The 15,096-nt window shown below is 39.7% G+C and overlaps 1 protein-coding gene across 3 annotated transcripts in view; it reads right to left on the bottom strand.

Moving 5' to 3' along the window:
- The window catches only part of LOC121955085 (uncharacterized), a 169,755-nt gene that overhangs the window by 12,321 nt on the left and 142,338 nt on the right, over positions 1 to 15,096 (bottom strand). For 2 of the 3 annotated variants that reach the window (XM_088089692.1, XM_088089693.1), the window contains 2 exons: positions 1,860 to 1,982; positions 1,471 to 1,640 (listed from right to left, as the gene is read on the bottom strand). In XM_088089692.1, the coding sequence (XP_087945818.1) occupies positions 1,471 to 1,640; positions 1,860 to 1,922 (233 nt within the window). In that variant the 5' untranslated portion in view covers positions 1,923 to 1,982. Of the gene's footprint in view, positions 1 to 1,470; positions 1,641 to 1,859; positions 1,983 to 5,714; positions 6,316 to 15,096 lie in introns of those variants that run through there. The other variant, XM_042502874.2, reaches the window with a different exon arrangement.

Genomic DNA, 15,096 nt, shown 5'->3' with positions numbered 1-15,096 from the left:
TCCAAATCTTTTCCAGGCCTGGAAATTGCTATTTGCAAATTCCATGACTTTTCCATATTCACCTGGGAAAGTTGCCTCACTCCCTTAAAAGCACCCCAGTGCCACCACCAACCACGCCGCCTGCTCCCAAACTACAGGGCTAAATGAAAATCTGCGGTCAGGCAGAGAGAGATCCCCTATAAACTCTACGCTGGGAATCAGCCATACTCCTTTCATCTGCCTTCATCTAACCAACAGACACTCGGGGTCCCAAAAATCCAGGGAACGCCGCTCACACAACCCAAATTAAGTTCAAAGACAGACGCAGGAAGAAAAGAGGGAAAAAGGGCAAGAAAGAGCGAGAGCAGACATTGTCATAAAGGAGAAAATGTATGCGGTAAACCTACTGGATGTGGGTGGTAGGAGGTGCATTTAAGTGCAAATTTTCCATTTATTTCCAGTTTAATCATCTCTGTGTGGGACTGTGGTGGAGAGTGTGAGCGCGCGGGAGTGTGTGCATGTGTGCGAGCATGTGTATGTGTGTGTGTGACAGAGAGAGGTGCGATTGAAGGGTTCAGAGCGCCATCGTTGAGGGACTTCATTAGAGAGGAAGTCCATGATGTTGTGATGATGTGTGAATCATGGCGCCGGCGCAGGATGATGAGGTCATTGCCTGGTAATCACATTCCCACCTTCAGAGGAGCCAAGGTCTTAAACCAAAGCCCAGCGCTGTGCATATCCTGCGTGTGTGTGTGTGTGAGTGAGTATTGGGTCTCTAACACGTACACACACTAAAATGCCTTTAAAATAACACTCTCAGCTCCCACGCTGCACTCTGCCATGCATTGCCTTGTCTTCTGTAGACTGTTAATGCCCTGCAAACTACCCCGTGTGTGTGTGCATGAGTGTGATAAAAGCATGTATATGTGAGTGTCAATCTAAATAGTCTGACTTTAACATCCACCATGCAACAAGCAGCTACTGTTTGCAGGTAAAGTTCATTACCATTACCATGCAAGCGACACTAGCAACACATCCAAATTTATTTATGCGGGTCTGCCTGTTAGTCGCCATTAGATATAGTATATAAATAACAATGCAAGCATTCACACTTAGCACCCCTGCAGTCAGAAAGTAAAAAAATATTTCTTGCATATGCATCATATTTTTCTGATTCGCAGACTCCAAAACACCACAGATATAATGTTTTTGTCTACAGTTTGGTGCAGTAACCGGTACAAATTGGTTAGGATCAATATACGTGTATCAGTTATTTCTGAATTGTTTAAGAGGTACGTTTTTCAAAAGTTCTCGGCACACAAACAGAAGAGTGAGGACTCTGTATACAGTTTAGAAAATAATAGTAATATATAACAATCACAAAGGAGACTGCATGAATAAAAGCAGATGGAAGACTTCCTGAGACTCTGCAGAAACTAACTCAGTCTGAGGGCAGACGTCTGTAGCACATGTACGAGTGTGCGGTGTCACCTGTGTACGATGCCGTGTTTGTGCAGGTGTTCCACTGCAGAGAGGATCTGACGAGTGTAGCGCCGCACCTCCCTCTCCTCCAGCCTCTTCCTCTCACAGATCCTGTCCATCAGGTCTCCTCCGGCACACAGCTCCATGGCCATGTAGTAGCTGTTCTCCGTCTCCAGAGTCTGACACACACAGTTATTCACATGCGTATTAACTGGACCATGCTTAGTCGACAACAGCTGATATATATCCTCAAAATCACATTTCGCAATCAACATAATCAACACTTTATGGGGCGAAATTAAAGCAGGTGGAATGCTGTAAGACTCCATCATTACTTTTTTTGGACTGTATATGTAATGAAAGCATGAATGTGAATATGTGTGTTTTTATTTTTCTACCTCCAGCAGGACGACGATGTGAGGATGTCGGATCATCTGATGAATTCGAGGTTCTCTCTTCATGTTCTTCAGCACGTATGAGTCCTGCCGGGCTTTCTTCTTGTCAATCACTTTTATGGCCACCTGATAAAAAACATACAGACATGTACATCCATGAAAATGTCTGCTTTATTTTGTTTTTTAACCTTAATTTATTAGAAGGAAACGTTTTTGCTCCTTTAAAAAGTTTGCACCCAAATTGAGTGTTCACATATACAGCTGTGCTACTGACAGATGTTCCAGTCATTGTGGCTTCAGAGCCTTGCTCAAAGGAACTTAAACAGCACTTGTTGATAAACTAGAGTGAATCGCTCTTCCACCTACATTTGAACCATTGGTACTTCAGTCACAAGACCTTATTTAGCCTCAAAAATGGACCCTTAATTTCTATCACTCCATACAATACAAAACCCCTAACCTTTTTATTAAAGATGGCAAGCAAAAGACAGGAACAGGGGAGAAAAATAAGCTTAAAACAAATCAGTGTAGAAAAATAAACAATAAGCAAATCCTCCCTGGGTAAAAAAAAACAAAAAACTTTTAAATCTCACTGCACTGTCAAATTGTAATATTTTATTGCACTCAGCATTGGGAGTTTAGAGTCTTTAACTTTGGCAACTATTTTGCAATTCTTTGTAACTAATGATAATGATATTGATGATAGGGAAAAAGCACTGTCTTACACAGGAAACTGTATTTTTAAAATGTATTTGTATTTAAACTGATCAGCTTTCTCAGATGACTGTAGTTTGCGATTAACTTTTTAAGAAAAACACTTTGTTGTGAAAAACAGTAAATTGTTCGTAAGATCTAAAAGCTACGGTAATTTCCATTTTTATCTTTTATTGTGTCTTGTATTTTGTGGTGTTTTGTTACTTAAATCTAAAATAAGATCCATTTTTTTCAAAAGCGTCTAAGGTCCACTGCGTTTGTATATTTGCAGACTTCACCTCCACAGGTAACGAGGGTTAAGAGGAGCAAACACCCACGGAGATGAGTTTGGTCATTACTATGGCAACAAGGTCGGGTACACATGAGCCAGGGTCACGGACTCAGTGACTGGTGAAAGAACATTAAACACAAACACACATGCACACAAACACACGCACGCACGCACGCACGCACGCACGCACGCACGCACGCACGCACGCACAAACAATAAATATGCTACATTTCTATGTTTCATTATATATAATTTCAACGTCTCTAAAATGCCATAATCTATACGAGCTGGCTGTCATCAGGAGGTGGAGCGGATGTGTGTCACCTCGCCATGACTCCTACAAAACTGCAGACCACTGTTCAAGACCAATGAACAACAAAACCCATTGTGATTCAGTAAGTCTTTGCTGTGTTTCCAGTGGCTTTTTAGGCAGAAAATGCAGGTGTTTTGTGGCAACCTGTTGCTGTTCCTAGCTGTTTATTAGGCCAACACGTGAGTGTTTTGTAGCGACTTGTTGCTGTGCTTCTGTTGGCTTTTTAGGTAGCAAACGTGGCTGTTTTGTAGTGACCTGTCACTGTGTTTCCAGCAGTTTTTTTAAGCACCATAGTGAGTGTTTTGTAGCAACCCGTTGCTCTGTTTCCCGTAACTTTTTAGGCTGGGTGTTTTGTAGCAGCCTATTTGGTTAGTAGGTTGGTATACTTTTTAGGCACCAAACCTGGGTGTTTTGTAGTGGCACATCATTGAGTTTCCAGTGTTTTTAAGCACCATAGTAGGTGTTTAGAAGCGTCCCATCGCTGCGCTTCCATCAGCTTTTTAGGCACTAAATGTGGGCATTTTGTACTAAACCTTGATTTTTTTTCGAGCGGGGATAGTGACACGAAAAACAGCTGTTCTTACTGAGACATTGCTGCTTTTCGAGCGGGGACTGTCCCTCTAACATCAGGTATTTTAAGTCAAAACATGATCTTACTCTCTAACCATAATCAAGTGTTTTTTTATTTCTAAAACTAACCAGTGTTGCTGGAATTTTAAGTTTCAACTTAGCTGCCACATAACATACAAATGCAACTAGGGCTGGTCGATATGGAATAAAGTCTTATCACCATACGTTTTTTTTATATCAGTTGATATCGATATATATCACGATATACATCAAATCACTATTTCTGTCGAGCTTAAAGGTTCCCTTTTACTCCTCAGTGAGATATTAAGATATCATAAGTAGGGATGGATGATAATTACCAAGACCAGTAATTTTCGGCCTGATTATGGGACTCATAACGTCATACCGATAATTCTGATGACAACATTTTTGGCCGATAAATAGAACCGATAATTATGAGCATAAATTGCTTTGATTTCTCCCGTGTTGCCATGGTTTCGCTCTGCCAGCAGGCTGCTACACACTACTACAGCTCGGTTATGCTAAAAGAATAAACTGATATTTGATGCTTTATTCCTTCCAACAACAAGCAGAACAAGCTGTGCTGCTTCCTGACATTTTGGGGAATGTTCCACTCTATAGTTCAACTATAATACACATCTATAATAAAACTATAATATATATCGGTTTATTGGTATCAGTTGAAATAATCACCATCGTGCATCACTTATCATAAGGTTAATTGTGGTTTAAATATTTTTTTTCTGTCAGACATTGAACATGACAAACTGGCGGACCTATTCAACTAAAATTCAAAGAGGTCCAGTTACTAAAATTTCCTCCCAGCAAAGGTCCGAACCACATTTGGTGGTTTGTTTTTTGTCCTCATCGTTCACTGACACAGTTTCATTTGGCCATGGTGTGTTGGAGTGTAATAAACCCTTGATTTATTATTATTTGTTAAACTTTGCACCATTATATAAAAATTAAAAGTTCCACCTTAAACAAACTTCAGGTAAATTTAAGCACATTGTGCTGATAATAGGCCAACCTCTCCTGACTGCAGGACTCTGACTTCAACATCCATCAAACTTCTGTGCTGTTAATCATCTTATTCAGGAATTAAAAAAACAGTAGTAGGTCTACTTCTCTAATAGCTGCCAACAGCTTGCCAACATTCCCAGTTAGAGAAATGGTGAAATTAAGGTCATGTGCTTGTGGCCCCAGGCCCCCAAAACATTACATCTGCCCCTGGTAATAATAATGAGAGCTCAGCGTGAGCGGCTGGATGAGATGGAGCGATGTGTCCTGCTGTTTCTAAATAATTCATCCAAAGTCTGTTTAAACCTGAAACTAACACAAAGTAGTCTGTAGAAGTCTAAAGAGTCACTTTCCATCTCTGCAGATTTGGCTGTTCCAGCGCTGTGGCTGTCAAACACTCAGCTGTTCTAGAGTCAAAGTTGTTCACTGCATTTGGTTGACCATGGCGCTATTCATATTATCATTGGCTGTTCATGTTGTCTGTCAAAACATGGCTGGAATGCGTTCTATCGACATTTTATCGACTATGTTTCATATTTCAATCGAGGAAAAGTTAATTTGCGATTCATATAGTTATCGTTTTATCGCCCAGCCCCAAATGTAAGGTATACATAGCTTGCAGAAATGTGAAATGCAAGTTTTTTTTAATGGCAACTGGGCTGCTTTATATATGCTGAGCAAAAGTTGTGTTCCTGTAAGATCCCTTTAAGAGTCATGCTTGTGAAATAAATTACAGATGTGCCTGACTGTGTTTTTGTACATAAAACAGGAATAATAATAGGGCACTGCCTCCTTCAAACACAAGTGAATTTAATCATCAGGTACAAGTTGTAAACGTGTAATCATAATCTTGTATGTGTGTGATCTTTTTCTTGTCACCCCTCCAGTGTGAGGCGTGTCTCTCCACGTCTCCTCACTCTTATTCTCAGCTCGGGGGGAAAACACCGACCTTTTCCCCCGTGCCGATGTGCAGCCCCTCCATCACTTTGGCAAACGATCCCTTGTTGATCATTTTCCCCACCAGATAGGATCCCACGCGTTTGGAGTGGGGGAAGCTCCGCAGCAGCTCCCTAGGGACCTTCAGAGAGGGCAGCCGCTCCCGGCCGGGCCCCGAGGCTTCCCACTGGGACCCGCCACGCTCTCCTTCACCACCTCCCTCTGCCACCATGTCCTCCGGAGCTGGCTTCAGTGCTGCAGCTGGCATCCCGGACAGGGCCAGGGCCCCATGTGGCCGCCGCTCACACACACACAATCAAATCAAAAAACAGGAGAAAACACATACTAACACACACACACACACACACACACAGGGTGAAAGACGGAGGGAGACTGTTGCCAGAAATAAAATCCTTCGTCAGGAGCAGGTGTGTGTCTTCAGATGCAGATTCGTTATCCTTCCACTCTCAGGTAATTATATCCTTTAGTCCAGACTCCTCTTCTGTCAATTTCACAAACGCAGGTGCCTCAAAGCGTCTCTCCTTCGGTCCAACATTGGTGTCTCCCTGCTTTTCTCGCTCCGTCTCTCTCTGCCGGTTAGTGGATGATTAACTGTTGTGTTCTTAGGTCAGCTCCAGTGATGAGGAGGACATTCTACACCGTAATTACCCCCCCTCCCTTCGCACTCACTAAGGTACACACACACACACACACACACACACACACACACACACACACACACACACACACACACACACTCACAGAGTTACACAGTAACTCCTCAAACTGTCTTACTCTACCTCCTTGGGTCCCGCTCTGAAATCTTATTTTCTAATTCTGTCCATTTCCTACACAATCTGGTCACTTTCTCCACCATGAGGACATTAGGACAGGTGGACAGGTGGACAGGTGGACGAGTGGACAGGTCAGGGTTGTTATGATGCCGTGAGGAATTGCACCTGAGGACTTTGGGGCCGTTTACATGGCAACGGTTCTTGTGTGAAACTTTAAACTTTCAAACAATCTGCACAGTTTCAAGATTAGTGTCACGAATTCAGTGTCTGACCAAACGTCTCCCCTTTCTTCCCCTTTATGATGCTGAGAAATAACCAGAAAAGTGTTTTTGTAGATGATGTTACAGCAAAGTTGACTTTTGACCTTTTGGATATGAAATATCAAAGTGATCTTTAATAAATAAAATCTAATCAGTTCCAGTGAGTCCAAGAGGACATTTGTGTCAAATTAGGAGGGAGGAAATAACCTCAAGGCAGCTGCAGAGATATCCAACCAAATCAACAGAAAAAACACAGATATAATGAATTTGCACATTATATGTAGTGAAAAATTGGAACGTGCAGTGGCGTGTGACTCAGGTTGTGACTGAGAGTGCCAGCAACATGATAAAAGCATCTAACCTCCTCCCTGGCACTGAGGAAGAGGATAGTCAGGTGACCGTAGGTGCCAGCAGCGCTGAACATGAGGAAGAGGAGGATGAGGGACCACCTGCGCTCTCAAACACGTTAAAATCAAAATATGAGGCAGATGTTTTCGTTTTCTTTTTCTGGAGCGAGCGCTGAGCGATTTGAGTGGAGCGGGGGGAAATCTGAGTGAAGGGTGGAGCAATAATAAGCGGAGCGGCCGGAGTCGCCTCTGAGCGGGCGTAACGTACAGCTCGGTGCACGAGGGACGGGAATTCTCATCGCTCCACTCTGATCACATGCTTTTGTAGCAAATACATTCAAAATCTTTACATTTCAACACAGCCGAGGTTTATTTTATGTTTTGTTTAAGCACAAACGCCACTTGGTCATAATTAGGAAAATATTGTATTTTGGCTAAAAAATACACAGTTTTGAGGGCACAATCTTCACAAGGAAAACACCAATGGGTCCCTGAAAAACACCCAAATTTGAGGCCTAAAAAGCAGCTGGAATCACAATAACAAACGTTTTTGTTGGTCTAAGACTAGTCCTTGGTGTCATCTCCTGCACCTCCCAAAGTCAGCTCATATAAAGAACATTTTAACTTTACATGTAATTTTTTGATATGATAAGTGTAAATGATTCAAATGTAACATATTCATGTCTTGGAAAAACATTCAATAGCAACATTTTCTTCTAGCGACTGGGCTGAGGTTACCTGTTATGGCCTCTGTGGGTTTATATGCACAAAGAAATGATCTGATTATTGAAATTTAAAACTGGATTTATAAGGGTTTTAAAGATGATTTTATGCTGGAGAGAGGGATCAGAGCCACAGAGGCATGTGTTATTCTGGCGCTGGTGATCAATGGAAAGCAGTGGTGAGGTTTTGTGCTGATGAGTGACGGGCAGCATTGAAGTATGTCTGCTTTTCTGCTACTGTGTGTATTAAAGTGCGTGCACGAGTGTATGTGTGTGCACGTCAGGGTCAGATTGCAGTGTTGCTGCTAGATTCTTCCTCTCTCAGCTGATGAAAGGAGGGATAGAGCCTTATATCCGCCATGTAACCCAATACACTCACACACTCTCAAACACACACACAAAACCTTACGCAACCTTTAACTGTAGTAGCCAAGTGAAGCTTCTCCAGTTGCGCTATTTGGTTTTAAATATGTTGATACTGTATAATGTGATTTGGCATTCAGAGCGCACACACACAGTTGCAGCAGCCATGACAGTTTTTTTGCTCTTTTGTATGCACCCAGGCGCCGTTAAACTCGGTGTAATCGCAATCAAAACACTTTGTCGACCACTTTCCTCCCTTTAGGTGACCGTGCCAGCCTTTTAAAAACTCTTTATGAGATACAATCATTGACCAGCTCAGGTCCAAACTGTCTGCGCCATAACGAAAAGAGACACATAAATATAAAACGCACCCATTCTGGTGTCAACAGTTTTTCCAGAATATTCAGAGACGAGCCGCAGAACACAGGAGCAGCGCGCCATTAGTGGTTTCACATCAGTAGAATCCAAAATGCTGTAAAAACATTCAACCAAACCCCTTCAAGAAAATCAGTCATTTTCCTGCACAAATCAGATCTCACATCTTAATCTCTCTTTTCTTCTTTTGTGTGTGTGTGTGTGTGTGTGTGTGTGTGTGTGTGTGTGTGTGTGTGCGCTCGTATGCCAGGAGCCCTACACTTCATAAACGGGTCTTAAGGTCCTGGCGTGTGTGTAGGAGGAGGTGTTAACACACCCTCCCTAATGCTGACGAAGGGTGTCAAGCTGTATCTGGCTCTGTATTGGGCGGAAACAGAGGAGGAAAGAAAGAACGGAAGAAAGTGTGACAGAGAGAAAGAGGAAGCAATGCGCCGCATCCGTGCCAGAAAAAGTGTCAGACACAAGTGGAATGTAACCAAGTACATTTACTCACATTCTTTACTTCAATATGAATTTGAGGTACTTACACTTTACTTAAGTCTACTTACTAACTTACTTGATATACTTTTACTCCACAACATTTCAGAGGGAAATTTTTATCTTTTTTTATCACCACATCTACAGCCTAAGTTACTAGTTACCTTACAAATTCAGATTTTTGCACATTTAATGGTGACAGACGTATCCAAATTTGCACTGAAGGTGACTTTATGATGATTTTATGCCTAGTTTTTATAACTACGATTTCTGTCTTGTTATTTTATTAAATTACTGCTGTATGTTACTGATTCGTTTTACTTTGGGTACATTGCTGCTTGTTTTTAGTTGTCCACCAGTACCCCTGACATGTGCGCAGGTGCGAGGGTCAGTTCATTGTTGCTTGTAGGTTTAATTTTTAGTTATGTCTTGTAAGGTGTCTCTGAAAGGAGCCTATAAATAAAATACATTATTATTATCTTTATTATTATTATTATTATTATTATTATTATTATTATTATTATTATTACCATGAAAAAAACATAAGAAAAGCTCATGAAATATGGCATTTTGTTATAAAATATACTACCCAAAACTTAATCGAGTTTGATTAAAAATTAATTGGCAGCTACTTTTGATAAACGGGGGTTCACTGCTGAAAAGAAAAAACGAATCTGTCTACGCAGTAGAAACACCAGAAAAAACAAGGAAAAGGCTCTAAAACAAGTTTTTACTTGTGTAACAGAGTACTTTCAAAGTGTGTTATTAGTGCTTTTACAGAGGTAATGGATCTGAATACTTCCTAAATCACTGGCGAAGGATGAAGGACAGGAAGTGAGTGAACAACTATAAAGAAAGGATGAGTGAGAAGGAGAGAAACCGAGCTTCACTACTGAAAAACAAATGTGAATTAATAAGACCTCAAGAGGCTTTTTATATAACCTCGGCACTGCCATGCTTAAATGTTTTGCAGAGGCTTTTCTGTGTGTGTGTGTGTGTGTTTGTGTGTGTGTCAATGTGTGTTTTCATGGTTCAGAAAAGGTCATTCTCACTGCCAGAGACCGCAGTCTATTTGTGTGTGCTTTTATGGATATGCACATATTTGTAAACTGCTTCTAAAAGCGATGTATGTTTTTGAGATTGTCTTTGCATCTACACACGTGCATATATAAACATCATTTACATGCCTTGCAGTATAATTATGAGTGTACACAAGTCCTGCGTGTGTGTGTGTGTGTGTGTGTATTTTGCGTTGGCGTGGAGGAATGCTGGCTTGCCTGTAGGACTTGGCGACCTTCTCGGCGGTCACATTAAATGAGAAGAGAAACCCCCTTCTGCTTCCTGCCTGTAATAAATGGATCCCCAGCAACCATTAAGGCATATTTTAACACCAAATAACTCCCCGAAACCACACTAGAACAGACACAGTCAACCCCCACCCTCTCACCATCGCTCTCACTCTCTCTGTCTTCTGCTCTGTTTCTTACATTTCTCTGTCTAGCCTTTTATACCCAAAAAAAAAGTAAAAGAAAAAAAGGAAGACGCTAAATGTTAAAATAAGATCTTTTTGGTACCACGACAGTATTCTACTTTGCAGCCTGTTATAGTGTTTCATGAGGTATACTGTAACTCTTAACAGTCTCCTTTTCTTTCCCCTTCTTCAAATGTTTTAACACTGCGGACCATTTGTTCTGTTTAACTGTGGCTGCTTACTGAACAAAAGACAAACACAGACAGACCTGTCAGTAGTCTCACATAGACTCTGTGTACTGCCGATTGCTGAATGGTGGTGTAAGCGTACTGCAGCAGTTACCTCTATTAACAATGACTTCAGTTATGAAATAACATGTTAAAGTAGTGGACATATGATACGATATGAAAAGATATGATATGATATGAAAAGATCCATTACCATACCATACCATACGGTATGATAAGGTACGACACGGTACAATACGGTGCGATGCGATACCATACAGCAAGATATGTTATGATGCAATAAGAAAAGATACAATATGATATAAAAAAATATGATTAAGAAATATGAAATATGAAAATATACAACACAACAGGACACGATACAGTGCAATATGGTATGGTGTGGGACAATAGGATAGAACTTGGTACAGTACGATACAGAGCAATGCTGTTCGATGCTGTACGATGCTGTACGATGCTGTACGATGCTGTACGATAATGTACGATGTGATACCGTACGATACGACACCATACGGCAAGATATGGTACAATGCAATATGAAAAGATACAACATGATATAAAAGATACAATATGACTTCAAACGATACAATGCGATACGATACGATACAATGCGGTGCAGTGCGATGCAACATGAAAAGATTCGAAAAGATGTGATTCAATACATTATAATAGAATATAATACAATGCGGTACTGTGTGGCACGATACAATGAAATATGGTACAGTACAATACAGTATGATACAGTACGATACAAAATGAAAAAGATACAATACGATACAATACGATTCAATGCGATATGGTATGATACGCAGTGGCAGCATTTGCCATAGGCGATATAGGCGACCGCCTCAGGATGGTGTCAAAATTGCACCCAGAAAAAAAAGTGTATGTAATCTATTACAATCTAAGCAGTGCACTATGAATCAGTCAAGTGGATTTCAGGGGCCTTTTCACACAGCCACTGGAGTATAACGAAGAGTATTTCTTCTACAACTACTACTAGTATTTCTACCACTGTACCACTGAGAGGAGTGTATGTAGAGGCGGAGAAAATTAAGAAAAGAAAACCAACCACAGATCCACTACAGAGCTACTTCACATTAATTCTAAGAAGCCGGTGACCACAACAAACAATCACAGACGTTTCATCGAGTTACATTGTGATTCGTTCAAGCTCTATTCAGTAAAGATGAGTATTGGGTGAAGGTTAATTATAAAGTTCTCATGATGTGTTAAATGTTATCTTGTAAAATGTACTTTTAGGGTGACAAACTTGAATATGTAAGCTATTTGAGGGGGAAATTTGCAAATGTTCTAAAAGCCACATAAAATAGATATTAAAGAGGGAATTATGATATAAAAAGGCATTTTGCTAAATTTTTTTTTAAAAAGATAATTTTGATGTGAAAGGTTATTTTAAAGGTTGTTTCATAAATGTGGATCACTGAATTTGTGCTCATTTAAAGGCGATGTAATGAAGGGCTTAATTACCGTTCAGTTATTCTTCATCGTGTAGATTTATTTACAAAAAAGAGGAAAAGGTCATTTGGGGCGAGGCTCAACTAGGGCATCAAATGTACTCGAACTGCCACTGATGATACCATAAAACAGATTCTGGTTTAGCAACAGGACAGACTAATGTATAAAGGTATAATGTATTTTTCAGCCTGTAACATTTAACTGGGGAGACTCTGAATCGCCTTTTGGACGGCGCAAGTTGTTATTCTTCGTTTAGAGCATACTAAGGGTCAGTAAAATGGTTACCATAATCTTCACACAAATTTGGTGTTGATTGTATAATTTAGTATCAAGTTTCACAGACAGGCAGCTGAGCCAGGCTGTACTACAATACAGCCTGATACTGAATCAGATTTGAAAAACCAACAACTTGACATGACATAAAAGGAGTATTAAGGAGAAAAATACAGCAAATTTAAGGTGTAATTGCACCAAAAGTAACCACAAAATGAAATTAATGCTTTTTAATTGTTACCATATCTTCTCTACCATAATTGAACCCTCTTTCACCACAATTAGTCAGAAGTAATGATTATTTCTATCTATTAACAAATGTTCAGAGAAGTTGTTGCATGCTATTTTTGTGTTGTTAACTAGGTTATCCTGCTTCCAGTAAACTGCCTTTGATCACTTTCAAAAAGCAGTTGGAACAACTTTTTCTATGTATCTTAAGTTAATTTAACTGCATTTCTCTTTAGCTCTGCTGTAGTTCATCTTCTTCCAGTGTGAAGTAACTGATAGCTTGGAGGAAATTCCTAAAAAAGTGCTGGTCTGCTGCAAATCTGAGGTCTTTCAAATCAAAGCTGAAGACATTTATCAAACTGCATTAATTAATTTCATCAAATGAACTACAACTTTTATTCTAGTATTTTACCTGTCTTAGTATATTTTAGGTTCTTTTCATCTTTTATTGTTGTTGTTATTATTTTCAAGCTATTTAATGACAATTTTAATTGCATTTATATGTGTTTCTTTTGCACTTTAGATGTTTTATGTTAAGCATGTTGAGTTGCCTTATTGTCAAAATGTTCAATATTAATAAACTTGCATTGTCTATTCTTTAAACGTTCCCCAACACTGATGACATGCTTGTTTGATACAGTACATGGAGGACATTGTCCAGCCCAGACAGACATCATTATCAGGGTCCACCTCTGCTGTCCCTGTCTGCCCTCCAGTGGACGTAACACACTGATGCAAGGACGCTGCTCTCAGGGTTTCTGCAGCTTAAGGTAAAGTAGATTTAAGAATTAAAAAAAAAACAGTCTGAATTAAGTTTAAGATCAGTTTTCAAAAACCGAAACTGAAGGACAATTTTGTTTTACCCAAATGGTTGTCACATAATTGTTTTTTTTGTCCAGTTAAAAAGTTAGATTATCTACATCAAATGTTGAAAAAACAACCTTTTTTAGTGGTTCACATGGAAGAAAGTTAACTTATTATGTTATATTATCATAACGGTATCTATTTGGTTTACCAAGAGAAGTGGGAAACATCTGGCATTTCTGGACAGTTTTCTGGGCATTTTTTTTGTGTGTTTCTCACTCTGCATGTGAGATTTCACTGCCTGGATTCCCATCATGAGGAATTTAGAGAGGAATTTATTAAATTATTTAAAGAAAACAATAGATGTTTCCAATTATTTTGAGATTTTACTGTGCAACATGAGAGAAACACGATTCATAAAATCCTACTTCCCATGTCTGAGCATTTTTAGGACGTTTGAAAGATATATCTAAGTCAGTTTGATACCAATTAAGGCCTTACTTTTAGATTAATGAATTTAATTCCTTTAAGACTTTTTAAGAATCCCCATGAAGCCTCACTGCTCTGAAATCTAACAACTCAACGAAAGGAAAGAAATAATCTGCAGATAAATAGAAAAAGGTCATGAATTAAGTCGAGGGAAGCAAATTCAGAAAAGGTTTGGTAAATGTCCCACATCATAACGTCTTCTTTCCTGTGGTGGACAGTAACATGTACATGTACTTAAGTACTGTACTTAATTAAGTTCACTTTCTGAGTATCTGTACTTTACTTGAGTGTTATTTTTTGGAAACATATAACTTTGATTGCATTTGAAAGACAAATATTGTACTTTTAACTCCACTTCATTTCTGTGAAGGCTCTTTTAAACGTTACATTTGTATTAAAGTCCACAGATGTTTTTTTTTTTTTTCTTCTATTCTAAAATGAAAAAGTCCATAAATCCACACTAAATTATTTGTACTGGTAACAGAAGTTTACTTTTAAACTTTAAACTTAAAAACTGTCTAAAAGTTATCTGTGGTCGTGAATTAATATCAACTTAACTACATTAAACACAAGAATCAAGTGCTGAGTCAACATGATCATAATCATCACCAACACACAGCTGAAATTCATATATCAGTGAATCAATACGAGACCACAACAATATGAGCCTACAGTGCAAAGTGACTGCTGAATATATTGTGAGACCAAAGCGACACAGACAACAACAAACGTCACCATCATCCACATCATATCCAAAACAGTCTCCCCCTCTGACCTGAAGGACGACAAATGGCGTTAGGAACAAAAGAGTACCTGAATCTGTTGCTTCTCGTGGAGGGAAATCTGAACCAGGAACCAGAAGGCAGTAACTGAGACTGTGAGTGAGGATGAGCACCGACTGACAGGATGGCCTTTGCCTTTTGCAGAACATGGCTGTGGTACAGGTCTGCGAGGCTGCTTTGCTGGACACAATTTTGGAGAGCGCAGCTGATATTATTCATGAAAGATTTTTCTCTCCGGCTCAGTTCCTGTTGAGCAGTTAGAGAGCTGCAGGTGTGTAACTGG

Source organism: Plectropomus leopardus, chromosome 16, assembly GCF_026936395.1.
Source record: "Plectropomus leopardus strain MGB_pleo_1.0 chromosome 16, ASM2693639v1, whole genome shotgun sequence".
NCBI classification, from domain to species: Eukaryota; Metazoa; Chordata; class Actinopteri; order Perciformes; family Serranidae; genus Plectropomus; species Plectropomus leopardus.
Note: the sequence above shows the minus strand (reverse complement) of the source record. Positions and strands in the feature narration are given on the sequence as shown.